The sequence below is a fragment of the Telmatherina bonti genome, assembly GCF_933228915.1.
Source record: "Telmatherina bonti genome assembly, chromosome: 19".
Classification (NCBI taxonomy): domain Eukaryota; kingdom Metazoa; phylum Chordata; class Actinopteri; order Atheriniformes; family Telmatherinidae; genus Telmatherina; species Telmatherina bonti.
In genome coordinates, this window is record NC_136617.1 from 29042057 (window position 1) to 29067308 (window position 25252).

Genomic DNA, 25252 nt, shown 5'->3' on the forward strand with positions numbered 1-25252 from the left:
ATAAAATATGTAAATAATTGACAATCATATTATATAATCATATCATGTAAATCTATAAAATGCAGGTGTATCATTTTCTTTTCCTATTTATCTGAAAGGCAAACTTGCATAATCACATTAAGTTCTATTATGTATTTATTCTCCAGGGAGTGGAAACGTATTTACTCTCTAACATCCACTGAAGTGGTTTATTTACAATAATTTCATCCTTGTTCATGAAAATGCAGGAAAAAAGCTTGTAAATAGGCGTCCACTGCAGGGCCACTGTGCATGAAAGGGTTAACGTGGTCTTCAGATCAGCTCCACGACAACTTGGTGGTTAAGTTTCCCTACAGCTGAGGCAGATCAACGCATCGGATGCTGTGATGTGAAACCCGCCACCACTGGAAACACGTTTCCTGGAGTCGCATCACACTTCTCCATCAGGCAGATCTAATGGGACAAGCCTGGGTTTGGTGGTTGCCAGGACAACAGTACCCGTATCCCTGCATTCTGCAAAGTGTGAAGCTTGATGGAGTTTCTGCACAGCAGGACACAAAGCTAGGTCCATAAACACTCGGAAGAGCGGGTGTGTGGAAGAACTGCACAGGATCCTGAATTACAGTGAAGACTGCAGGTCTCCGTGTTTAACCTCACAAGTGTGTTTCTGGAAGAATGGTTAAAATTTTCCCATTAACACACTCCTAAACCTTGTGGAAAGTTTCCCAGCAACCTTGAAGCTGTTCTAACTTCGAACAGAGGGTGCGCTGATGTAACAAACCCCGTGGATCAACAACGGCGTGTCGCTGAAGTTCACATGCATGTAACGGCAGACAAACATGGCAACATATCGTACAGCCCGACAGTTTACGGTCTGCTATGAGACCCAACAGACCAGTCGCTACGACTGCAAATGATCACAAACAAGTTAATAACTGGTAAATAAGTTTATCATCTGTGGAGGAATGACTGCAACATAAAATGACACTTCAGGATTCAGGGATGTGGATTTAAGTCCGCTTCTCTTCCAGGTACAGAAACAGAAACGCAGATTCCACCAGGAGCTCCTGAGTCGTTACAGAAACCACCTCAACCCGTCACAAACATGCATTCACGACAAACACTTTCCTGTAACTTTTATTGGGGAATAATCTGAAGTATCCTGGTGAAACGCAGTTAGAATGGAAAACTTTTCCCTTGTAGCTGAATGCACTCTGCTCTCCTTCCTCTCTGGTGTTAGTCGAAGCCGTTGGGTCCAGCTGAATGTTTATGCCTCCAGTTCAAAGTCGAAGTACTGTGGGTCAAAGTAATGAATCCTGACGTATCCGTCCTCACCGCCGCTGCTGTAACTGGAGGCGACATCGCCGGGAGGAGGAGGAGGAGGAAAGAGTCAGCCGGCGATTCGAATGAAACATTCAACAAAACTTAACATTTATAAAAAAGTTCAACCATGTTTTGTACCTTTTGCCATCAGGGTGGAAAGCTACACAGTTAATTGGGCCAAAATGACCTTTGACTCTACCAAACTCTTCCTCATAGGCAGCGTGGAAGAACCTGAGAACAACAGGGGAGGCGGGTTATCGCCATAGCAACGGGTTCATTTCTTCCAAGCTCATTTTTAAGAAAAGAAAAGAAAAAAAAAAAAAGTACCTGGCCTCAAACTTGCCAATCCTGGTGGAGGTCGTGGTGACCTCCATCGCTTCCTGCCCGCCTCCCATCACCACCTGAGTAATGATTAAAGGTCAGAGACGCAGGAGTGATCGCATCAACGTGTGTTGTAGTTCATCTCTTACATGGTCCATGATGGGGGAGATGGCAGCAGAGTTGACCGGCCTCTCCGTCTTGAAAGTCTTGATGTGATCCAGAGACGTGGAGTCAAACAGCTAGGAGGAAACAAGGCGAAGCTTCAGGAAACAAGGCGAAGCTTCAGGAAACAAGGCGAAGCTTCAGGAAACAAGGCGAAGCTTCAGGAAACGAGGCCAAGCTTCAGGAAACGAGGCGAAGCTTCAGGAAACGAGGCGCAGCTTCAGGAAACGAGCCGAAGCTTCAGGAAACGAGGCCGAGCTTCAGGAAACGAGGCGAAGCTTCAGGAAACGAGGCGCAGCTTCAGGAAACGAGGCGCAGCTTCAGGAAACGAGGCCGAGCTTCAGGAAACGAGGCGAAGCTTCAGGAAACGAGGCGCAGCTTCAGGAAACGAGGCGCAGCTTCAGGAAACGAGGCGAAGCTTCAGGAAACGAGGCGAAGCTTCAGGAAACGAGGCGCAGCTTCAGGAAACGAGGCGCAGCTTCAGGAAACGAGGCGCAGCTTCAGGAAACGAGGCGCAGCTTCAGGAAACGAGGCCAAGCTTCAGGAAACGAGGCGAAGCTTCAGGAAACGAGGCGCAGCTTCAGGAAACGAGGCGCAGCTTCAGGAAACGAGGCGCAGCTTCAGGAAACGAGGCGCAGCTTCAGGAAACGAGGCGCAGCTTCAGGAAACGAGGCGCAGCTTCAGGAAACGAGGCGCAGCTTCAGGAAACGAGGCCAAGCTTCAGGAAACGAGGCGCAGCTTCAGGAAACAAGGCGAAGCTTCAGGAAACAAGGCGAAGCTTCAGGAAACAAGGCGAAGCTTCAGGAAACAAGGCGAAGCTTCAGGAAACGAGGCCAAGCTTCAGGAAACGAGGCGAAGCTTCAGGAAACGAGGCGCAGCTTCAGGAAACGAGCCGAAGCTTCAGGAAACGAGGCCGAGCTTCAGGAAACGAGGCGCAGCTTCAGGAAACGAGGCGCAGCTTCAGGAAACGAGGCGGAGCTTCAGGAAACGAGCCGAAGCTTCAGGAAACGAGGCGCAGCTTCAGGAAACGAGGCCGAGCTTCAGGAAACGAGGCGCAGCTTCAGGAAACGAGGCGCAGCTTCAGGAAACGAGGCGCAGCTTCAGGAAACGAGGCGCAGCTTCAGGAAACGAGGCGCAGCTTCAGGAAACGAGGCCAAGCTTCAGGAAACGAGGCGCAGCTTCAGGAAACGAGGCGCAGCTTCAGGAAACGAGGCGCAGCTTCAGGAAACGAGGCGCAGCTTCAGGAAACGAGGCGCAGCTTCAGGAAACGAGGCGCAGCTTCAGGAAACGAGGCGCAGCTTCAGGAAACGAGGCGCAGCTTCAGGAAACGAGGCCAAGCTTCAGGAAACGAGGCGCAGCTTCAGGAAACGAGGCGCAGCTTCAGGAAACGAGGCGCAGCTTCAGGAAACGAGGCCAAGCTTCAGGAAACGAGGCGCAGCTTCAGGAAACGAGGCGAAGCTTCAGGAAACGAGGCGCAGCTTCAGGAAACGAGGCGCAGCTTCAGGAAACGAGGCGCAGCTTCAGGAAACGAGGCGCAGCTTCAGGAAACGAGGAGCAGCTTCAGGAAACGAGGCGCAGCTTCAGGAAACGAGGCGCAGCTTCAGGAAACGAGGCCAAGCTTCAGGTAACGAGGCGCAGCTTCAGGAAACGAGGCGAAGCTTCAGGAAACGAGGCGCAGCTTCAGGAAACGAGGCGCAGCTTCAGGAAACGAGGCGCAGCTTCAGGAAACGAGGCGCAGCTTCAGGAAACGAGGCGCAGCTTCAGGAAACGAGGCGCAGCTTCAGGAAACGAGGCGAAGCTTCAGGAAACGAGGCGCAGCTTCAGGAAACGAGGCGCAGCTTCAGGAAACGAGGCGCAGCTTCAGGAAACGAGGCGCAGCTTCAGGAAACGAGGCGCAGCTTCAGGAAACGAGGCGCAGCTTCAGGAAACGAGGCGCAGCTTCAGGAAACGAGGCGCAGCTTCAGGAAACGAGGCGCAGCTTCAGGAAACGAGGCGCAGCTTCAGGAAACGAGGCCAAGCTTCAGGAAACGAGGCGCAGCTTCAGGAAACGAGGCGCAGCTTCAGGAAACGAGGCGCAGCTTCAGGAAACGAGGCGCAGCTTCAGGAAACGAGGCCAAGCTTCAGGAAACGAGGCGCAGCTTCAGGAAACGAGGCCAAGCTTCAGGAAACGAGGCGCAGCTTCAGGAAACGAGGCGCAGCTTCAGGAAACGAGGCGCAGCTTCAGGAAACGAGGCGCAGCTTCAGGAAACGAGGCGCAGCTTCAGGAAACGAGGCGCAGCTTCAGGAAACGAGGCGCAGCTTCAGGAAACGAGGCGCAGCTTCAGGAAACGAGGCGCAGCTTCAGGAAACGAGGCGCAGCTTCAGGAAACGAGGCGCAGCTTCAGGAAACGAGGCGCAGCTTCAGGAAACGAGGCGCAGCTTCAGGAAACGAGGCCAAGCTTCAGGAAACGAGGCGCAGCTTCAGGAAACGAGGCGCAGCTTCAGGAAACGAGGCGCAGCTTCAGGAAACGAGGCGCAGCTTCAGGAAACGAGGCGCAGCTTCAGGAAACGAGGCGCAGCTTCAGGAAACGAGGCGCAGCTTCAGGAAACGAGGCGCAGCTTCAGGAAACGAGGCCAAGCTTCAGGAAACGAGGCGCAGCTTCAGGAAACGAGGCGCAGCTTCAGGAAACGAGGCGCAGCTTCAGGAAACGAGGCGCAGCTTCAGGAAACGAGGCGCAGCTTCAGGAAACGAGGCGCAGCTTCAGGAAACGAGGCCCAGCTTCAGGAAACGAGGCCGAGCTTCAGGAAACGAGGCGCAGCTTCAGGAAACGAGGCGCAGCTTCAGGAAACGAGGCGCAGCTTCAGGAAACGAGGCGCAGCTTCAGGAAACGAGGCGCAGCTTCAGGAAACGAGGCGCAGCTTCAGGAAACGAGGCCAAGCTTCAGGAAACGAGGCCAAGCTTCAGGAAACGAGGCGCAGCTTCAGGAAACGAGGCGCAGCTTCAGGAAACGAGGCGCAGCTTCAGGAAACGAGGCGCAGCTTCAGGAAACGAGGCGCAGCTTCAGGAAACGAGGCGCAGCTTCAGGAAACGAGGCGCAGCTTCAGGAAACGAGGCGCAGCTTCAGGAAACGAGGCGCAGCTTCAGGAAACGAGGCGCAGCTTCAGGAAACGAGGCGCAGCTTCAGGAAACGAGGCGCAGCTTCAGGAAACGAGCCGCAGCTTCAGGAAACGAGGCCAAGCTTCAGGAAACGAGGCCAAGCTTCAGGAAACGAGGCCAAGCTTCAGGAAACGAGCCGCAGCTTCAGGAAACGAGCCGCAGCTTCAGGAAACGAGCCGCAGCTTCAGGAAACGAGGCGCAGCTTCAGGAAACGAGGCCAAGCTTCAGGAAACGAGGCGCAGCTTCAGGAAACGAGGCGCAGCTTCAGGAAACGAGGCGCAGCTTCAGGAAACGAGGCGCAGCTTCAGGAAACGAGGCCAAGCTTCAGGAAACGAGGCCAAGCTTCAGGAAACGAGGCGCAGCTTCAGGAAACGAGGCGCAGCTTCAGGAAACGAGGCGCAGCTTCAGGAAACGAGGCGCAGCTTCAGGAAACGAGGCCAAGCTTCAGGAAACGAGGCGCAGCTTCAGGAAACGAGGCCAAGCTTCAGGAAACGAGGCCAAGCTTCAGGAAACGAGGCCAAGCTTCAGGAAACGAGGCCAAGCTTCAGGAAACGAGGCCAAGCTTCAGGAAACGAGGCGCAGCTTCAGGAAACGAGGCGCAGCTTCAGGAAACGAGGCCAAGCTTCAGGAAACGAGGCCAAGCTTCAGGAAACGAGGCCAAGCTTCAGGAAACGAGGCCAAGCTTCAGGAAACGAGGCGCAGCTTCAGGAAACGAGGCGCAGCTTCAGGAAACGAGGCGCAGCTTCAGGAAACGAGGCGCAGCTTCAGGAAACGAGGCGCAGCTTCAGGAAACGAGGCGCAGCTTCAGGAAACGAGGCGAAGCTTCAGGAAACGAGGCGCAGCTTCAGGAAACGAGGCGCAGCTTCAGGAAACGAGGCGCAGCTTCAGGAAACGAGGCCAAGCTTCAGGAAACGAGGCGCAGCTTCAGGAAACGAGGCGCAGCTTCAGGAAACGAGGCCAAGCTTCAGGAAACGAGGCCAAGCTTCAGGAAACGAGGCGCAGCTTCAGGAAACGAGGCGCAGCTTCAGGAAACGAGGCGCAGCTTCAGGAAACGAGGCCAAGCTTCAGGAAACGAGGCGAAGCTTCAGGAAACGAGGCGCAGCTTCAGGAAACGAGGCCAAGCTTCAGGAAACGAGGCGCAGCTTCAGGAAACGAGGCCAAGCTTCAGGAAACTGCGACTCGGTCTGGAGTTTCAGTGTGAGACAGGAACTCTTACTTTAGCCGTGTTGTCCTTGGAGGCGGTGATGAACATGGTCAGATCCACTGATGTCTGGATGTCGTTGATCTGCTTGGTGTGCTCCTTGGCGTTCTTCAGGATTTCTCCAGACTGGGAAAAACGGTAAAAAAAAGTTATCCTAAAAACTCCACCATGACGGGAATCTGTTCCCTGGATGAGTCAAACCTTGGCACTGAACTGGTTGATTTCCCCGTTTTCATGGCCAGCATTGACAAACTCCCCCAGAGGTCCCCACACGGCACTGGTGATCTTGGCTTCACTGCAGGGTATGGACAGGTATGGCTGGTTGTCCTCTGCAAACACAGATCATTTCATCATTTTGTGAAAATAATCCTAACGTTGTCCAAGAAGCCCCAGCAAACGGTACTTAAGATGTTTCCTTTCGTGATCTGCTGCCATACCCTCTTCAGCAGAACCTTCTTCTCCACCACATGATGAGGTCTTGCCGGAGAGTATTTGTCACAATCTCTCTCTGGCAGACCGACTGTTTACAGAGATCTGCAAACATCTGCTACTCTTTCCTGAAGGTAGAGACACCAGCAACGTGCTGCAAACATGCGGTGGAGTTCCCAGAACTAAGACCAGCAGCCTAAACATCCTCAGGTGAAAGTGAAAAAGTATGAGAAACCTCAAGTCAAATGTTCCTTGTAGACATATTTGTTTGAAGGACTGCGAAGGAGAAATCTCCCTATTTAACCAAATACGTGGTTCTGCAAAGACAGATGGTCTCACTGTGATAAAAACACAGTGGACATTAAAATGTTTTTGTTTTTATGTATAATGCACAAAGCTCATGAGAGTGGAATAGGTTGTTTTTAGCCAATACACAATATAATCGCTGTCAATAAGTGGAAAATGTGATTAAAAACATGCTGATATTAGTATAATTTGGATTTAGGTTGTTTTTTTTAACTAAATTTTTAAAATTAAATTAAACTTACAAAGCAACTTGTTTGCATCCCAAATGATCAAACACACAAACAGTGAGTGTAAGTGCAATTATTAAGTTTAAATGCATTTTCTAAGAGGTTATTTAAAAAAAAAAAAAAAGTTGCATTATATTGCTTTCAGAGAAAAGTGATTGGTGGATACCGATCTGCTGTTGATCCCTCAGGTCGAAGAAGTTTAGGTAGCACTGGTAGCCCATCTGCTTGTCTGTGGAGAACATGATGATGTTGCCGCTGAAGTCGAAGCCACAAGTCCTGACGGCAGAGTTGGTGTTGAGCAGAGCCAGCTGTTTACCTGGGACCAGCAGAAACTCTGTAAGTCTAACATGACTCCCACTGGCGGGGGAATGTGTTCATGATGGACCATCAGGACTTTTAATTGTTAGATAAACTTCTTTGTTTGTACATACCAGTCTCACAGTCCCACAGTCGACAGCTGTTGTCTGCAGACCCTGTTAATACGTTCTTAGTGTCCCCTGAGAGAGCATGTTAAGAAACCAATGCTATCCAACATTAGGAAACATTTACACCACACTGCAGGATCAGGTGCATTTCCAGTCTCCAGAGGGAGGATACAGTCGCAGTCAACACACCATACAGCTCCGGTGTGTCCATTGTAGGTGCCAAGCCTCTCGCCGTTCACAGAGTACCACACGTTGGCGACCTACAGTAAGATGTCACAAGGCAAGATGAGTTATTCATTTCAAAACAAACCTGCAAGATGAATAGATGACTGGTTGGCATGGACTCACCGTGTCTTTGGCTACAGAGAAGAGCAAGTCTCCTTCTCTGTTGTATTTTATCTGAGTGATGGACCTTTCGTGGCCCTGAAGCAGGATGGGTTTCTGGGGAAAACAAAGGCTCAGTTCAGTGTTAAGACTTAGCAGTTTATCCATCAAGGTGGTTCTTGTTTTTAATGGGAAACACGCGTTCTGTGCTAACTGTAATGTAAGTGAATGGACGTGTTTGTTTCCACATCAATTATTTTCACGGGTTCCGAAGAAAATATCTCAAAAGACACTTAAGAAGAGGTGTGATTTACAAAGATTTGATATAATAAATTTATTGAATATGAATTATTTATTTACTTTGTATTCTTTGTATGTATTTCTGTATTGTCAGAATAAAAAAAAAAACAACAAAAACTGTAATGTAATGAGGTTTGGCCTTAGGGGTACTCGTAGTTTATAAATGGAAGATTATTCAGTTTTGCTTCATGGTAACACAATAAAGTAAGTTAAGAAAAGACATCATTGGGTCGTCATTCAAGTATCAACAATACAACACTAACAAGACAGGGTTTTATGTCTGTTAGTAAACTACAAACTACAGTCTAACTAACGAGCAGGGACAGATGAAACATATTTCATCACATAGAAACACGCTACTGAACACGTGCTGACATTTCTTTGTTGTTATTTCTTTATTATACAAGCTGTATGGAGTGTAAAACAGAGCAGTACAAAACTGAACAATACACACGCCAGGGGGTTATAATTTCTGTGGGGTAGCTATGACATAAATAACAATAGTCACATAAACACACAAAAAGAGTGCACAAATCAATTGTCTGAATGTCTTTCATGTTAGTGGAACAATTGATAGAATTAATATATTGCTTGCCCTCATTATCTAAAATAGAGAAAAGGGGCTTTTGATTATTATATCTATGCCATTTTGTCAAGTATATAATAAGATTAATGATAAAGAATTGCTTGTTTTTCTCAGGTGGGTAGTTAATGAAGCCAGACAATATATGCTCAAACCAAATGAAAAAACTTGGTTCAATACAGGAAGAGATCAGAACACAAATTTAATTCCACAATCTGGCACTTACTGACATTTACGATTATATATATATATATATGTGTATATATATATATGTGTGTATATATATATATATATATATATATATATATATATATATATATATATATATGTGTATATATATATATATATATATATATATATATATATATATATATATATATATATATATATATATATATAAATTATCATTGTTGTTAAAATTACTAGCTATGCTAAGCTAACGCTAGCCAGAGCAGCTAAGCTATCTGAACTAAAGCCAACAGTTGCGGGTGAAAAAATGGTCAATAAATAGGTTGATCAATTCGCAACTCATATGAAACCAAAATGAAGAATTAAACTAACCATTGTTGTCAGCTAGGTGTGGCCACTCGGTCCAGTATATCCACTATGCCTCATGAAATTAGGAAAAACGATGAGACTCGTGTTTCAGGCGCCGGAGCCGCGACGGAAGAGGATGGTGACGTAGTTCCGGCGTGAAAAGAAAAAAAGAAAGATGACGCCACAGCGCCCCCGGCTGTTATAGTCAAAGTAAAGCAGTCTGTGTACTTTTTGTACTTTAAAACTGAAAACCTCGAATAAAAATGAAAAATAAACTCATGTGGTTGAGGTTGAATGAATAGAAAGTGACTACAGTAAAGGAAAAGAAAAAGTAAAACTTGTTTTAAAAATGGGACTTTTGGAAATCACCAGAGTAGTCATTTTAAAATAAGTCCAGATAGAGGAAGAATAGAACCACTTTAATAGATACAATAACCCAAAGGTGTCATTAATTTGTTAAAACTGGAAACACGTTGTTACATCTTTTATTTAACAAGAAAAATATACAGGCCCGGATAAAAGTACTGCAAAAAAACAAAAGGGGAAAAAAAAAACAAGGAAGCATCTTTGGTTCCTTCTTATGAACTGTGGTCCAATGGATCCATCCGTTTCTGTTTCAGCTGTCGGTGCTTTTACCAGTGCTACATAATAAGTAGAGCAGAAGCATGAAGAGAAAACAGCAGACAGAGTGAAACAAGCTGGGTAACGTTTCCACAAGTCCACCCCTCTGCTTCCTCACTTGGCTCCATCACTGCACCTTCTTATAAACATCTGAGATGTAAAATATAACGAGTAAAATAAAAACAGTTTAACAAACACGGTCCAAGGTTATCTCCCCCACCTCCCAGAAGAAAAGGCGTTCGGCTGTGAGATATGTCATCTACTGTTGCAGTACATCCATGCAGAACAGTGGATTTAATGACTATACATTCTCAGCTAAGTGCTTTGTCAGTTCAGACTGAATGAAAAGCAAACCGGAAGCGTTGCATAGAGGTATTTAAACATTCTCTGGTGAAACCTGATTACAAGCTGCTGCAGTTACCAGGATAAAGAGGAGACAATCATTAGCAGATACATCACACGCATACAAACACGGATGGAATTAAATGAACTGAAATTGGTCTTTATAACGTCGTTATTTAAGGTGATTTAATAAACAAAATTAGCTGCAGACGACAGTTTTCAGCAAGAGCCGGTCGCATGAGTTCAACCAGTGAAAATGATCAAAATGAACAGAAATAATAAACTTCAACAGTGTACTACAGGACACGTTTCAACACCAGGCTATACGACATATTAAAGGCTGTGCTTCAAATCATAAATATAGACCAAAGATGAACACAAACAAAGTAATACATACAAAATACAGAGACAGTAAGAAAGGTTTTAGTTATGATCTGGAAACGCCACATTGTCACCTGGCTGGGAGGCACAAACAGAAACACAGACGGATTATTTCCCCTAATATTCATGAAAAACTATATCTAATGTGACTTTAATTAAACAAAACGGACATTACTGTTAAGACTTAATCTGAAAAACACATTTTAATGCACTAAAAGTGGCTTTTAAACATTGAAACCCTTTGTGTAAGTAGACACACACACACACACACACACACACACACACACACACACACACACACACACACACACACACACACCGACCTTTGAGGACTCCTCTTGACAAACTGGTCGGCTTGCGCCCCCCTCCAAACATTTTAAATGCTTTCATACACACTGACCTGTCAGGGTGCATGTAAACACACACACACACACACACACACACACAATCAGTATCTCACCTATTTAATAAGGTTTGCAGAGGATGCTGGGAGGACACCAGTAAACCTTTCTGTTAAAATCTGATCAGATATTCTGTCGGTGATGCGTAGAGGTGTGATGGATCCGTGTTGCTCAGCGGAGGAGTGGCGGCTTGCAGGCTGCTGGTTCATCTGGATGCTGGCGGGGAAGGCGGCGAGCGGGAGCGGCGCTGCTTTATTCCTGTGCAGCGACAGGCTCGGTGTTCACCGCTCCTACTGGAGCTTCTGAGTCCGGCGGGGAGTCGCAGTGGCAGCGGTGGGAGCAGGAGGTGGCGTCCGGGACTGGATGGTTGCTAGGCTCCAGCAGAGAGTCTGTAGGAGGTGGAGACGGGGAGTCGGTCCCCGGGTCGGACGTGGCGGCTCCTGAAGTGCTGCTGGGTTGCCCGCTGAGGTTCTGGACCTTCTTGCTGAGCTCGTTTCGCTCCACTTTGAGCGCCCGCCGTAACTTCTCAAGCCGCTGGACTTTACCCTGAAGAGCCTCAAACTCCCGATCCCGAACAGCTTTCTGCAGACACACACACACACACACGCTGTGGATTCATACGCAGCAGCAGCTCCCACCAGAGGCAGCAGGAGAAGCAGGATTCAGCAGCATGATCATGTGACGTAGTGATGAACACAAAGTGTTTCTGGTTTTATACTTAAATTTTCAGAGGAAGTAAAAGTTTAAACCCTCATGAAGCTCAGGGTCGGCTCACACTCCAGACCTTTAGTCTGTTCCAGTTACTCCATTTAGACCAGTTAATGCCTGATGCAGACAGACGGACAGTTCTGTGGTTCGTTAAACAGACCAGAACTTCTATTTTCCCGTCGACGGCTGATTCAGCATCCCTCCTACCTGACCTGTTCGCTCTCCAGCCAGGAAAAGACCATCTTACGTCGACTCATTTTGTCTCTCTCTCTCTTTTAATCTTCTTGTTTCTTTGCTGAGTCAGCGACGTTGCGTGTTAAGAACATGTTGTGTGTTCAGTGTGTTTTCTAGCGTGAAGTGAAACTCTGCTGCAACGTCCCGCATTATAAAGTTGTCTAGAGCCGGTTCTCATCTTCGGGACTCCAGAAATGCACGTCGCTGTGTCATCGAACAGGTCCGGAAGGCAGAGTTTTAAGGTCAGAAAGTTACATAATGCGTCTTTAAGAGGTTCAGCTCTCAGTTGCTCGATGCAGAAAATGGAGCAACACAACTGGAAGCTGCAGCTTGGAGAGGCTGACACACAACCAGCAGAAGGAACAGACCAGAGAAGAGGAGGAACGGGACGAAGACTACGTAGAAACCGCCAAACAAAAAGCACCAGAAGAAGACGCTGGTTTTAATTTGGAGTGTGTGAGAAGTGGAAGAAGACTGTTTCCTTCTTCCACTTCAAGTGTTTTTGGAGGCTTATAAACAACGTTATAGTGGTGTATTACCGCTACCATCTGGTGTCAAAATGCAGACGTGAACTCTGAACTCGGCGTTGCCATGACAACGTGAAAGATGGATGGAAGTGTGAGGGCGGACGATGTCTGACATTAGAAACAGTTACGTACGTAAGGGACCTTTAGTGTCGTTTGGCTGTCACCAGAGTCATCGACCACCAGACTGGAACGGGTCGACTTCCAGCCCAGATCCTTCGCTACGTCTTAAATATGAAGTCGGCGTCGATCAGTGACTTACAGAGATGTACTGGTTTTGGGGTTCCAGTCTGGTTCTGACATCGGAAACTGGGATAACAGCCGATACTGGCATTTTCCCAGACCAAACCTTGTTTGTGGGAACATTATTGTCACTATAGTGATGCTGCTGATATTATTACCAGACCAACTGGGGCCAGAACGACCAACTGGGGCCAGAACGACCAACTGGGGCCAGAACGACCAACTGGGGCCAGAACGACCAACTGGGACCAGAACAATCAACGGGGACCAGAACGACCAACGGGGACCAGAACAATCAACTGGGACCAGAACGACCAACTGGGACCAGAACGACCAACGGGGACCAGAACGACCAACTGGGACCAGAACAATCAACTGGGACCAGAACAATCAACTGGGACCAGAACGACCAACTGGGACCAGAACGACCAACTGGGACCAGAACGACCAACTGGGACCAGAACAATCAACTGGGACCAGAACGACCAACGGGGACCAGAACGACCAACTGGGACCAGAACAATCAACTGGGACCAGAACGAGCCAGAACGACCAACTGGGACCAGAACGATCAACTGGGACCAGAACGACCAACTGGGACCAGAACGATCAACTGGGACCAGAACGACCAACTGGGACCAGAACGACCAACGGGGACCAGAACGACCAACTGGGACCAGAACGACCAACTGGGACCAGAACGACCAACGGGGACCAGAACGACCAACTGGGACCAGAACAATCAACTGGGACCAGAACGAGCCAGAACGATCAACTGGGACCAGAACGATCAACTGGGGCCAGAACGATCAACTGGGGCCAGAACGACCAACTGGGGCCAGAACGACCAACTGGGACCAGAACGACCAACTGGGACCAGAACGACCAACGGGGACCAGAACGACCAACGGGGACCAGAACAATCAACTGGGACCAGAACGAGCCAGAACGACCAACTGGGACCAGAACGATCAACTGGGACCAGAACGATCAACTGGGACCAGAACGATCAACTGGGACCAGAACGATCAACGGGGACCAGAACAATCAACTGGGACCAGAACAATCAACTGGGACCAGAACAATCAACTGGGACCAGAACGACCAACGGGGACCAGAACGACCAACGGGGACCAGAACGACCAACTGGGACCAGAACAATCAACTGGGACCAGAACGACCAACTGGGACCAGAACGACCAACTGGGACCAGAACGACCAACTGGGACCAGAACGATCAACTGGGACCAGAACAATCAACTGGGACCAGAACGACCAACGGGGACCAGAACGACCAACTGGGACCAGAACAATCAACTGGGACCAGAACGAGCCAGAACGACCAACTGGGACCAGAACGATCAACTGGGACCAGAACGATCAACTGGGACCAGAACGATCAACTGGGACCAGAACGACCAACTGGGACCAGAACAATCAACTGGGACCAGAACGACCAACGGGGACCAGAACGACCAACTGGGACCAGAACGACCAACGGGGACCAGAACGACCAACGGGGACCAGAACGACCAACTGGGACCAGAACAATCAACTGGGACCAGAACGAGCCAGAACGACCAACTGGGACCAGAACGACCAACTGGGACCAGAACAATCAACTGGGACCAGAACGATCAACTGGGACCAGAACGATCAACTGGGGCCAGAACGACCAACTGGGGCCAGAACGACCAACTGGGACCAGAATGACCAACTGGGACCAGAATGACCAACTGGGACCAGAACGACCAACGGGGACCAGAACGACCAACGGGGACCAGAACGACCAACGGGGACCAGAACGACCAACGGGGACCAGAACGACCAACTGGGACCAGAACGATCAACTGGGACCAGAACGATCAACTGGGACCAGAACGATCAACTGGGACCAGAACGACCAACTGGGGCCAGAATGACCAACTGGGGCCAGAATGACCAACTGGGGCCAGTTTTCTCTTAATCTGCTGGGAAGCTTCAGCGAGCGTGGGTGCAGGTGCACTACTTTCTCTTCCCATCAGAGCCAAATGTGATGAATCATGATTACCGTATTTTCGCCACCTTAAAAGTCTTTTATTTTCTCCTAAACAGACAGAGTGCCTTATAATGCGGTGCGCCTTCTGTTTGTACTGAGTTCCAAAATACATAAATGTTGTTGTGTGACTGATGAGCGCTCCGCTCGACTGACTGAGATTTCCGTTTCCGACACGCTGCTTATGTAGATAAAAGGAGGACGTAACAGAGGGCACCATGAGAAGGTTAAAGGGGGGAAGTGTGGGCGTGAAAGAAGACGCTGAAGGCATATAGTGCCAGGATGTGAATTATGCAAAACAACGTCGGTTTGGTTAATGACCCCTTATTAAAATGGCTCCTGCGAAGAGACACGCAGTCCAAACTGTAAGCTATCAGCTACGCGGACAAACATGGGAATCGAGCAGCTGTGAGAGAATCCAGATCAATGATTCAATTGTTTGCAAGTGGAGGAAGCAAGAAAACGAGCTTTGCCAAGTTTCCGTGGAAACAAGGCGAGGTGGCTCGAATTGGAAGACCGACTGGAGCCGATTCGGGCTTGACGAAGGAACGCCATCCACTGGATATCGGTGTTAACAGTTGCAAACGGCGCGGGCGCGATGGTTGACAGAAGTCGAACACAGTTTTACTAAGACTGGGAGGCGGCGCCAGGCGAGTTACGCCACAATTTGTGAACGGATGCTTGGGCTAACGAGTCTGCTTGCACGGCTGTTCAAGCTTTCGCAAAAGCCGGCATCATTTATGAGGAGCCGCACGGCGACGAGACTGACGGACAAAGAGGAGCGGGAACCCGGCGTGTTGGATGGAAAACTAGCCCAGCTGTTCATTCCGGATACAGAAGATGAGGACTTTGATGTGTTTGTAAATGAGGATCGATCAAAAAACAACATGAAAATATTGCTAAATTCTTCAATAAAGTACAACTGGACTCAGTTTTTCTTCTGCTGCCTTTTTTTTTTTTAAAACACGCAAGCAAGCATGTTTTAAGCAAGAGTACCGGTATGTTTTACCCTAAAATACGGTGCGCCTTATGTATGTGTTAAATACAGAAATAACACCCGTAACTGAGACTGCGCCTTTTAATATGGTGCGCCTTATGGTCGCTAAAATACAGTAATCCACAGCTATGCTGTTATTAATAGGGTGAAATATTTAGGGCTGGGTGATTAATCAGATTTTAATCTCAATTACGATCTAGGTTTTCAATGATCATAAAAATAAAAGGGTTTGATTATTTTTCTCTGAGCAGTTTCCTCTCCAGCTGTCTTCAGCTGCTAATCGAGCGTCTCTGGCATTGCAGCGCTGTGCTGTAAACTCCTCCCACAGCTGCTTTGCTCTCATTCAGACACTGTTGCCAACTTGGCGACTTTCTCGCTAAATCTGCTGACTTTTTTTTTGTTAAAAGCGTCTAGCGACAAATCTAGCAGCTTTTACTGGAGTTATTAGAGACGTTTCTGGTGTTTTGGCGACTGACTTGAAGGCACATATTGTTCTGCAGTTACTGTAAGGAAGGAGCAGCGGGAGCCTCTCCCGTCCTAAAGCACTCCCAGGCGGCCAGTCTCAGTCGGCTCCGGCTGCAGGTCCATGTAGAATAACTGCAGTAGGTTGTGGAAGTTCACCTAAACATAGTTTATACCATTGTCAGTGACAACTGGCTGCATTATTTTCCTATACATAGTTCGGCCAGTTAAATCACTGTAATATCCCTCCGTTACGGGGCGTTACCATAGCAACGCGTTAATCTGCTGGTCTTCTAACAGGTGAATGAGAGAAACGCGCTGCAGCCTGACAGCGGTTGTTTGGTATAAAACGTACATCGAGGCTGACGTAAAATAGTTCCTATATAAGCGGTAAAAGCAGATTAAACAACTCGGAACCGTCCATTAGACGGTTATAATGCACGACACGGAGTCAAGAACACCACGACGCGCAGCGTTGTTTAAAAATACTGGATAATTGTGTTAAATAATTGAGATCTCAATTTCAGTCAAAATGATCGAGACTATAATTTTTCTCATAATCGAGCAGCCCTAGGAACATTTCTGACAACCCAGGTGAATATGCAGGTTTCCATAAATATTTCTATGTTCCAAAACTCTTAAGACTCTAAAAGACATTTGTTGTTTTACTCAGAACTTTGTTGAATCTGGTGGAAAGAGACGACGGATGATTACACGTCACCGCAGGCTGTAATGACCAGTGACGGATTCCCAGATATCATCAGCACATTTATCTCCTCAGCTATTCATGACAAAATCCTGGACACATGGTGCTTCCTCTCTCCCTCCATATAAGATGCAAGATTCTGATGCAACGAAAAGAAATCCCAACAACATTTGTAGAGAAACAGAAGGAGACAATCTGCAGCGGCTTTACCTCCTCGGCCATCTCCAGCAGCGCCTTGTTGCTGCTCTCCCACCTGGAGCGATACATGGCCGTCTCCTTCTCCAGCTTCTTGATTTTCTTTGTCATCTGTGATCACAAACAGAAAAAATTTGTGTGTGAGCAGATAAACGCAACAAAATGGTTCCTGCTAACCTGACCCCCCTGACCTTCTCCATCTCCTGTTTGAAGGTGGTGAAGACCTCGTTGCTCTTGGACAAAGTGGTTTGAAACTCCTCAAACTTTTCCGTGTACAGTGACAGCTGGGAAAAAACACACAACAACACACAGCTTCGGTATTTTATTCCACCTTAAACAACAAACCGAGTCAGAAACACACATGTTCGGAGTTGTTCACCTGCTGTTTGAGGTGAACCTCCTGCTGCTTCATCAGCTCACACATCCGCTGAGACTCCACGGCTTCTTTCAGCAGCTGCACGACAAGGATTTGTGTTAAAATGTGACTTTGTTGTGTTACGTGTGTGTCGGTAAAACTTCTTACAAAGTCCTTCTCTCTCTCATGGCGGTCTGCAGACTCCTTCAGCAGCTCCTGCGCCTGGTGCAGCTTGGCGTCCACCAGCTGTTGTTGCAGGTCTTTGTGTCTCACCACTTTGTCTCTGTGCTGTTTGGAAAACATGAGATGATGAAAAGCTCGTAAAAAAGGAAGTCAAACTGGATGGTTTGGATCTTTTCCAAACTGCCCGCTCACCTCCTCCCGTAGCTTGTACTGTTCGTAGAGCTTCTTGAGCTTCTCTGCCAGCTCGGTGTTCTCCTGTCGGAGGCTGGCGTTCCTCTCGTTGTGCTGCTCCATCTGAGTCTGGATGTCGTTCAGCGTCACCTGGAAGTGAGAGGTCACCTCCTTCCTTTTCTCCTCTTCCAGTCGGGTTCTTTGGATCCCTTCCTCCTGCAGAGACCAAGTCAGGATGTTGAAGGTGTAAATGGTTGCTCATGTCAGGTATGTTGCAGCAGGGAAACATCTGAAAGGTCACGAGGATCGGAGAGGATCTCAGCTGTGACAGACGGCATAAAGCCGTTTATTTCCAACAGAAACGAAGCAGTTTGTCATCAGGGTCTTTATAACGACTGCAGGCCTCACTTTCCAAGTGGAACGTTAACTTTATTTAACTGTCGCCATGTTCACCACATCTTCACCCACCTTCCGTCCACCACTTCCGTTTTTATCTTCAGAATAAAATAGCAAGACTTCTAACCCTTCCACAATAATCCATACATGATAACAATGAAACATGCACCAACCAAAACAGTTACTGTATTTTATACCATGGTCCGGGTGAATACTCGATTCTGATTGGCTGCAGGTTGTCGTCTAAAGTGATATTGGACACCAGTTAAAAAAAATTCAGTCAAATAGCCCAATAGTTATAAATCAGTGCGTTGGCTCAAACAGCAGTTGGTAACCGTGGCAACAGAAATGTTGGCGACAAACGGGCAGAAAGAATATCTGGACCGACAACGTCAGACATCACATGATAAACATCCTCCCCGATATCCTTCATATTGTGAAGAAATATGCATTTCAGGCAGAAAATAATCATATTTTCACTGGAATCCGTTAAGAGGAGGGGGACGGCATTTCTGTTCAACACTCTAATCTTTCAGACTCGATCAACTGATGGCGCGCCGTGCGCACACACACAAACACAAACACACACACACACACACACACACACACACACACACACACACACACACACAGACATTCATACACACTGAGCTCCCCACATTTACCCCTGGCTGCAGTGTGCAGACTGAGGCGCATCATCAGGTATTTGTTGCAACAGTATCTGCTGCCGAACAGGTGCTCTCCAAGCCGGTTACCTTGGAAACGCCACGACCAAAGATATTAAATAGTCCGCTCTGCCCTTTGTTGTGAAAAACATTATTTTAACAGCAAAAACAACATTAGTAATTGATCTTATATTATTTCCTTTGTGAGTGACCATGGTATAAGCGGGATAATGTCCAAACACTAAGTCAGTCCTACGCTGACTCGCCCCGTGTTCTGCCCTTTACTCTCTCTCTTCTCATCAGTCTGCGTTACTTTGCCCAGTGACCCATCCTTCCTGTTGGAAATGGCCAGTGTGAGGATATCCAGTTGCTAAAGTGAATCTCAGCTGCAACAACCAGCAGCCCGGAAGAAAAAGTTCAGTTTGGTTTGTCAGCCTCGTTGCTGGGGGGGGGTCTCTCCTCCAGATAGGTGCAGAATTAATGTCACTGTGGCATCAGAGGAGTCAAAAAAGCAGCTTTAAAGTGGTAAAGTATACGTTGCGCGGTACATCTGCCATTTTGGTTCGTTTCACTTCATTCACTTCCCAGCATGCAACAGTCACGTGACCCTGAGATTGCCCCAAAAGAGGACGAAAACTTTTCATCTCTGGCTCCTGTCAGACTACGTGCTGCTCTTTAAGGACGTCATGAAGCTGCAGATGCTACCTATCCTGTATTTAGCTGTTAGTTGTAATTAGTAAGGCCGGGAAAATCGAATCAGAAAATCAAATATCCGGATTTTTTGCTTCACAATTTTAAAGTAGTTTTTTTTTTTTTTTTCAAATAAATAAAATAATCTATTATAAATTTCACATGCTGGTAGAGAAGAGTAAGAGCACGGCTTGTTTGTATTCTATCCTTGTAAAATGTGCTTTATTGTAACTTTCTTATCAAGAAATTTAAAAAAAAATTGATCCAGTTTTTGCCTTCATGTTAATCAGGGATGGGAAAATCATATTGAATATCAGGATTTTTTTTGCTTCACAATTTAAAAATTTTTTTTTTTTTTAAACAAAACAAACTTTTTTTTCCAAATAAATAAAAAAATAATCCATTTTTTTGGTCATTTTTATTGTTTTTATTAATCTTTTCACGTCTTTTTTGGGCATTTTAGCAGCAGAATGATGCTCTGCCTACTGGGTTGTTTTTTTCTCATTGAAATCAAGAAAAATGAAGAGCCAAAAAAAAGTTGTTGTTTTTTTTAAAACTTTTTTTTGTTTTTTTTATCTACAAAAATCAGCAATATCGAAGAATTGTGAGAATCGCAATTTAAATCAAATCAGCACCTAAAAAATCTGAATCAAATCAGGACGAAAGCATATTGTCACAGCCCTAGTTACTTACTTACTTACTTTATTCAGACTCTAGGTCCATTAAAAAACAAAAAAGAAACCCACAAGAGACGTGTAGCAGTGCTTCCACAGAGCAGACTGATGTCTCACGGTGCTGAAAGAAGGCTGGCTGAACATCCTTACAATCCCCTAGTATTTAAACATCAAGCCGCTGGATTGGTCGTCAGACCTCTGCCTGGTTAGCAACAAACCCTGACCAGCGCAGACCTCCAGACGTTGTGTCGTACCTTCAGTGTGCGGTTGTGTCTCTGCAGCTCCCTGCAGAGACTCTCCAGCTTGCTGCGGGCCAGGATGGCCTTGCTGTGTTCATTCCTCAGGTTGTCCTTCTCCTGGACCAGCTGGGTCTGCTTCTTCTGCAGCGCCCTCATCTGCTTCTGGGTGTTACGGTGCTCGTCCACCTAAAACACACACACCAACACCTTCACATTACATTAGTAATATTTATTGATCTGTTTGTCATCAATCAGCTTCCTTCCTGTTGTGAAGAGTTCAGCTTAAAGCTACTAGAAATAATGTATGGAGGAAAATCCACCCATCAGTAACTCTGCAGACCCGTCTTCACACACCGGCTCAGACGCAGCAGCGTGACTTTTCTAAGGCTCAACACACACATATTCCACCCTGAATGCTCCAGAAAGGAGGAGCTCCTTCTACAGAAACCAGGTGACATTCCAGCAGAAATCTCCGAATGTGATTTCATACGGACGATGGATGAGAGAATTTAAGGAAAAAGAGAACAACTTGACAGGATGTGCTCACCAGATCGGCATACTTCTTGCAGAGACCTGCCAGCTTCTCTTCGGGCGTGCTCAGTGTGTTTAGAGTCTGCATGAGAAGGGTGATCTCTTTCCCTGCAGAAAACAAAGCAGATCAGCGGTTTCTGCTGCACGAAGGATGAAATCCGTCTTTACCTCCCTCCTTACCCAGACCCTTCACTTTCTTCTTCTCCTGACTCCTCTTCTGCTCCTTCTCCGCCCCGTTGTCCCCGCCGTTGACTTTGCCTTCCTCTGGCTTGTCGTGTTCCCTCTCACCGGCCACCCCGTTAAGCTCCAGGCTGTGCGACTGGCCGTTGAGCAAGGCACCGGCGGCGTCCGAGATGGATTCCCGGCAGTAGGTGCTGAGGATGTCCTCCAGCTGGCGGCTCAGCTCCTCGGCCATGTCACGCTGAGACAGCGGAGCTTCTGCTACTGGACACAGAAAGGCAAGAACAGAGCTGAACGATGTGTCTTCCAGCACTGAAGAGTAAAAGAGTGTGTGTTCTGTCAATAACGACATGTAGTGGTGCTTTTTTTATGTTCTGTTTATGTGTGTGTGTGTGTTCACAGTGTCTAAAAGGATGTAAATAATGACATTTGTCATATAATATGCCGATGTTTCAGTCGCTAAAGGAAATGAAACGTGGGAGGAGCAGGTTTATGGGAGTCATGTGAGGCTCTTGTCTCAACATGTTTTAGTTCATTCAAAGTGGTTTTAACCTGAATAACTGGCAGAAAAATATGATGAATATCATTTCCAGGAAAGTTCGGATAACAATCAGCTCACATCTGGAACATGTAGGTCAGGCGTGTGCAGCTGCGGCGCAATCCTGCAGGTTTTAGATGTTTCCTGCTCCAACGCACCTGATCATATTTTTATGGCTCTGTTTTTAAGTTCTGCCCAAGCATGTCGACGGATTCACCTGATTCGGATGTAATGCAGCAGGAAACATCCAAGACCTTTACACACACTTGATCTAGGCCTTCAGCAGGCCAGAGAAAATGATAAAACTGAGGCACAGATTTCAGAGGTGGGGTGTGATCGTTGTGTTAACATGCTATGTTGATCGGATCACATCTTAGTCTTTTCCAGATGTCAAACAACAGTTTACAGAAAGTAAAAAGTTTAAAATCTCCTCCTGTCAGGCTGAAAATGTGGTTGGATATATCTGGAAGTTTCATTCCTGGTTTACTTAAATAACTTGGGTCAAAGAAAAAGAGGTCAGATTCCACAGCAGGTCAGATTTGGACACAAACGGTTGATGAATGAACGGATGTTCCACTCTAAGTGTTTGTGAGCTTTTAGGATTTGTAACTTTTTAGTTAACTTAACTGTTTCCATCATATTTGACAGTTTTTAACAAACCTATCCTCTGAGGAAATAAAAGAAAACCAGGCAACAGCAGATGATAGAAAGTTACTTCTCTCTGTGTTAAACGTTCCACGTGGCTGAACAGCTGTATATGACGTTTCCCGGGTAAAAGCCTGCTGTAGTGTTTGTATCTGGAGTTTCCTATGAGCTCTTTTGCGATGGTTTTTACGCTGCTTTTGCTTGTTGACTCTGTATTATTTATCCTGATTCTTGTGCAGGTGATAAAATAAATTGTGTCAGAGTCCGTTGTTGGGACTGTCAGCTAGTCTGTTGTCGGTTCCACGTCGGTCTTTTTATATCCAAACTGCATCCATGCGACAGAAATTTCCCCTCTTTAATGAACAAGCTCATCAGTTTGGGTTGGCTGGTCTTTTGTTAGAGAATCATCCTGCTCTGAAACGCATCTGCTACTATTTTCCTCCATGTTTGTTTACATATTGCAGCGTGCATGCCTTAAAGCGCATGTTGACATAAAATACTGCAGTAAAGCAGCTTATCATGGTGTAAACGATAGAGCTTCGTATGAAACAGACATTTTCTGCAATCCAGAGGATAGATGTATCATCATATCTCCCAGCCCTACTTGTTGCATTTCCATCATCTCTGACCAGTCCGTCCGTTCTCCTCTGACATCAACAAGGCATCTTGGAAAAACAGCTTCTGTTTTCTGGATATTTTCTCTTTTTCCCTCCAGTGTTTTCTGGTTTTTCCCAGTTTACCTCCCAGAGGATGATGATGTTCTCTTCTATCATACCATGCTAATTTGATAAGTCTCATGCTGATAAGAATGGAATGGTGATTAATATATCTCATTTCTACAGAGGTGCATAAAGTAGAAGTAGAAAGTAGAAGTCCTGTCCGGCAGCTCTTTCCAAACAGTCATTAAACCAGGTGAATGTAATTAGCTCAGCTCCTGTTAGTGAAAACAATAAAGCTGTGATGATATGCTTTTGTCCCGATTCAGTTCGATTTTTTTGGGTGCCGAGTCGATTTAAATTACGATTCTCATGATTCTTTGATATTGCTTATTTTTGTAGACAAAAACAAAACAAAAAAAGAAATTCCAATACTTTTTATTGCTCCTCATTTTTTCTTAATTTCAATGAGGAAAAACCAACAGAGTAGCCAGACGATCATTCTGCTGCTATAATGCCCAAGAAGACAAGTAAAAAGATCAATAAAAACAATGAAAATGACCCAAATTTTATAATGAATTATTTGTATTTATTTGAAGAAAAAAAAAAAAAAAAAACGATTAATTTTTTTATTTTCTTAACTTTAATCCTGTGAAGGTGAAGACAAACATCTTTGGTGTTTTTTTGTTTGTCTTGTCCAGCATTTAAGCAAGCAGAATGATGGTCTGGATTCTGTGTTCTGCTGAGCAAATTTACTTTGTCAAGGGGAGCATTACTGGTATGATGATCCCCTTGATTTTCTGGATTTTTATTTTATTTTATTCATTTTGTATGATTGTCATACAGAGTTTCTACTACTGGACCAAACCAGAGGTCTTTGGTGTTTTTCGGATGCTTGGAATAGCTGCATCTTTACTACAACAGTCTGATTTCTGTTGCTGTGGTTTTCATTTTTCTAAATTCTTGAAATTGCTCCTAAAATCGCTCCGTATTCTCTTGGTGTTTCCCATCAAGGTCAAGGAAAGATTGTTGGAGATGTTTTGTTGTTTTAACCATGGTGCAACACTCAAGTTTACCCCCTTCTGAACGTGTCAGAAATGCTCCTTATGTAACCAGAAACAGAAAATAAACAACACAAAGATATTTACCATCCCGTTCTCCCTGGTGACGTTGTGGAGATGGGTCTGTGGGGGGGGTGTGTGAGCCGGACTCTTTGGAGGAGCTGCTGTCCGGGCTGTCTGCAGCTGCTGCTGCAGGTGTCTCAGGCTTTCCAGCTGTAGGTGGAGTATCCTCACCGCCCGGGGTGGCACACTCTTCCGTGTCTTCTTTCTTCATGTCTAAAGCTTTTAACAAGCAGATATTTTCTTACTAAAACCTAAACCTAAAAACACGGAGCTGTATATTTCAAATGACATCGGAATATGTGAACGTGGTTGTTTTCGCCTGAGTCACCTGCTTCAGGGCTGATACAATGACGCACTGACAAACTAAATATTATTTGTTGGGAATAAACTGCAAGCATATGCTTCAGTAACATTATCCTTCCTGTAAAAACAAGAAGTTTAACAAAAACAATAGAAGCTGAAATTTAATAGTTTCCAGTGTCCTTTAGCTTAGCCTCGTTAGCAGCTACGTGCAGCTAAACTGGCTCTAACTAAACACTGTTAGCTTGTGTGCAGGGTAGAAACCATAAAAACCAGTCCGGACTGACAATCTGCTTGTTTTTTGGAATATGTCATGCCCTTTAACACAATATAAACTTGTTTACCTTCACAGTCCGGGAGGCAGTAGCTAATGTTATAGTGAACAGAAGGTTTCGTTAACAGCGTGAGGCTGGTTGGAGGAGAAAAACTAACTTCCGGTCATAACTTTGCCGTCTTCTTCGTTGTTTTTTAAATGTAGTTCACCTCCCAGTTTACGCTTCTGTTGCCATCTACAATGTTTATAACTGTAGTTCACCTCCCATTTACTCCTCTGTTGCCATATAACTGTAGTTCACCTCCCATTTACTCCTCTGTTGCCATATAACTGTAGTTCGCTTCCCATTTACTCCTCTGTTGCCATCTACGATGTTTATAACTGTAGTTCACCTCCCATTTACTCCTCTGTTGCCATCTACAATATTTATAAATGTAGTTCACCTCCCACTTTACTCTTCTGTTGCCATCTACAATGTTTATAACTGTAGTTCGCCTCCCAGTTTACTCGTGTTGCCATCTACAATGTT

At 46.2% G+C, this 25252-nt stretch overlaps 2 protein-coding genes across 2 annotated transcripts; both read right to left on the reverse strand.

The window, feature by feature from the left end:
* Positions 1 to 917: 917 nt before the first annotated feature.
* eif3i (eukaryotic translation initiation factor 3, subunit I) lies at positions 918 to 9382 on the reverse strand. The gene is made up of 11 exons (XM_079259104.1): positions 9278 to 9382; positions 7858 to 7950; positions 7682 to 7769; positions 7516 to 7581; positions 7251 to 7400; positions 6324 to 6451; positions 6138 to 6248; positions 1773 to 1862; positions 1630 to 1703; positions 1441 to 1533; positions 918 to 1328 (listed from the first exon to the last, which is right to left on the reverse strand). The coding sequence occupies exons 1-11, from the start codon at positions 9278 to 9280 to the stop codon at positions 1247 to 1249; spliced, it is 978 nt and encodes a 325-aa protein (XP_079115230.1). The 5' UTR covers positions 9281 to 9382; the 3' UTR covers positions 918 to 1246.
* A 352-nt stretch (positions 9383 to 9734) lies between these two features.
* txlna (taxilin alpha) lies at positions 9735 to 24883 on the reverse strand. Its single transcript, XM_079259093.1, has 11 exons — positions 24794 to 24883; positions 24174 to 24368; positions 21187 to 21450; positions 21023 to 21114; positions 20491 to 20661; positions 17833 to 18027; positions 17626 to 17745; positions 17482 to 17556; positions 17294 to 17386; positions 17118 to 17213; positions 9735 to 11580 (listed from the first exon to the last, which is right to left on the reverse strand). Exons 2-11 carry the CDS (start codon positions 24358 to 24360, stop codon positions 11251 to 11253), a joined length of 1623 nt encoding a protein of 540 aa, XP_079115219.1. The 5' UTR covers positions 24361 to 24368; positions 24794 to 24883; the 3' UTR covers positions 9735 to 11250.
* Positions 24884 to 25252: the final 369 nt, after the last annotated feature.

Excerpts from the sequence above, each read along its gene's own strand:
- eif3i (XM_079259104.1), bottom strand. Across the intron at positions 7,770-7,857 it reads TCTCTGTAGCCAAAGACACG|GTCGCCAACGTGTGGTACTC; the intron begins GTGAGTCCATGC and ends ATCTTACTGTAG. Across the intron at positions 7,582-7,681 it reads ATGGTGTGTTGACTGCGACT|GGGACACTAAGAACGTATTA; the intron begins GTATCCTCCCTC and ends ATGCTCTCTCAG.
- txlna (XM_079259093.1), bottom strand. The coding sequence starts at position 24,360 with ATGAAGAAAGAAGACACGGAAGAGTGTGCCACCCCGGGCGGTGAGGAT. Across the intron at positions 21,451-24,173 it reads TCACCAGGGAGAACGGGATG|TAGCAGAAGCTCCGCTGTCT; the intron begins GTAAATATCTTT and ends TTCTGTGTCCAG. Across the intron at positions 18,028-20,490 it reads GACACAACCGCACACTGAAG|GAGGAAGGGATCCAAAGAAC; the intron begins GTACGACACAAC and ends TGGTCTCTGCAG.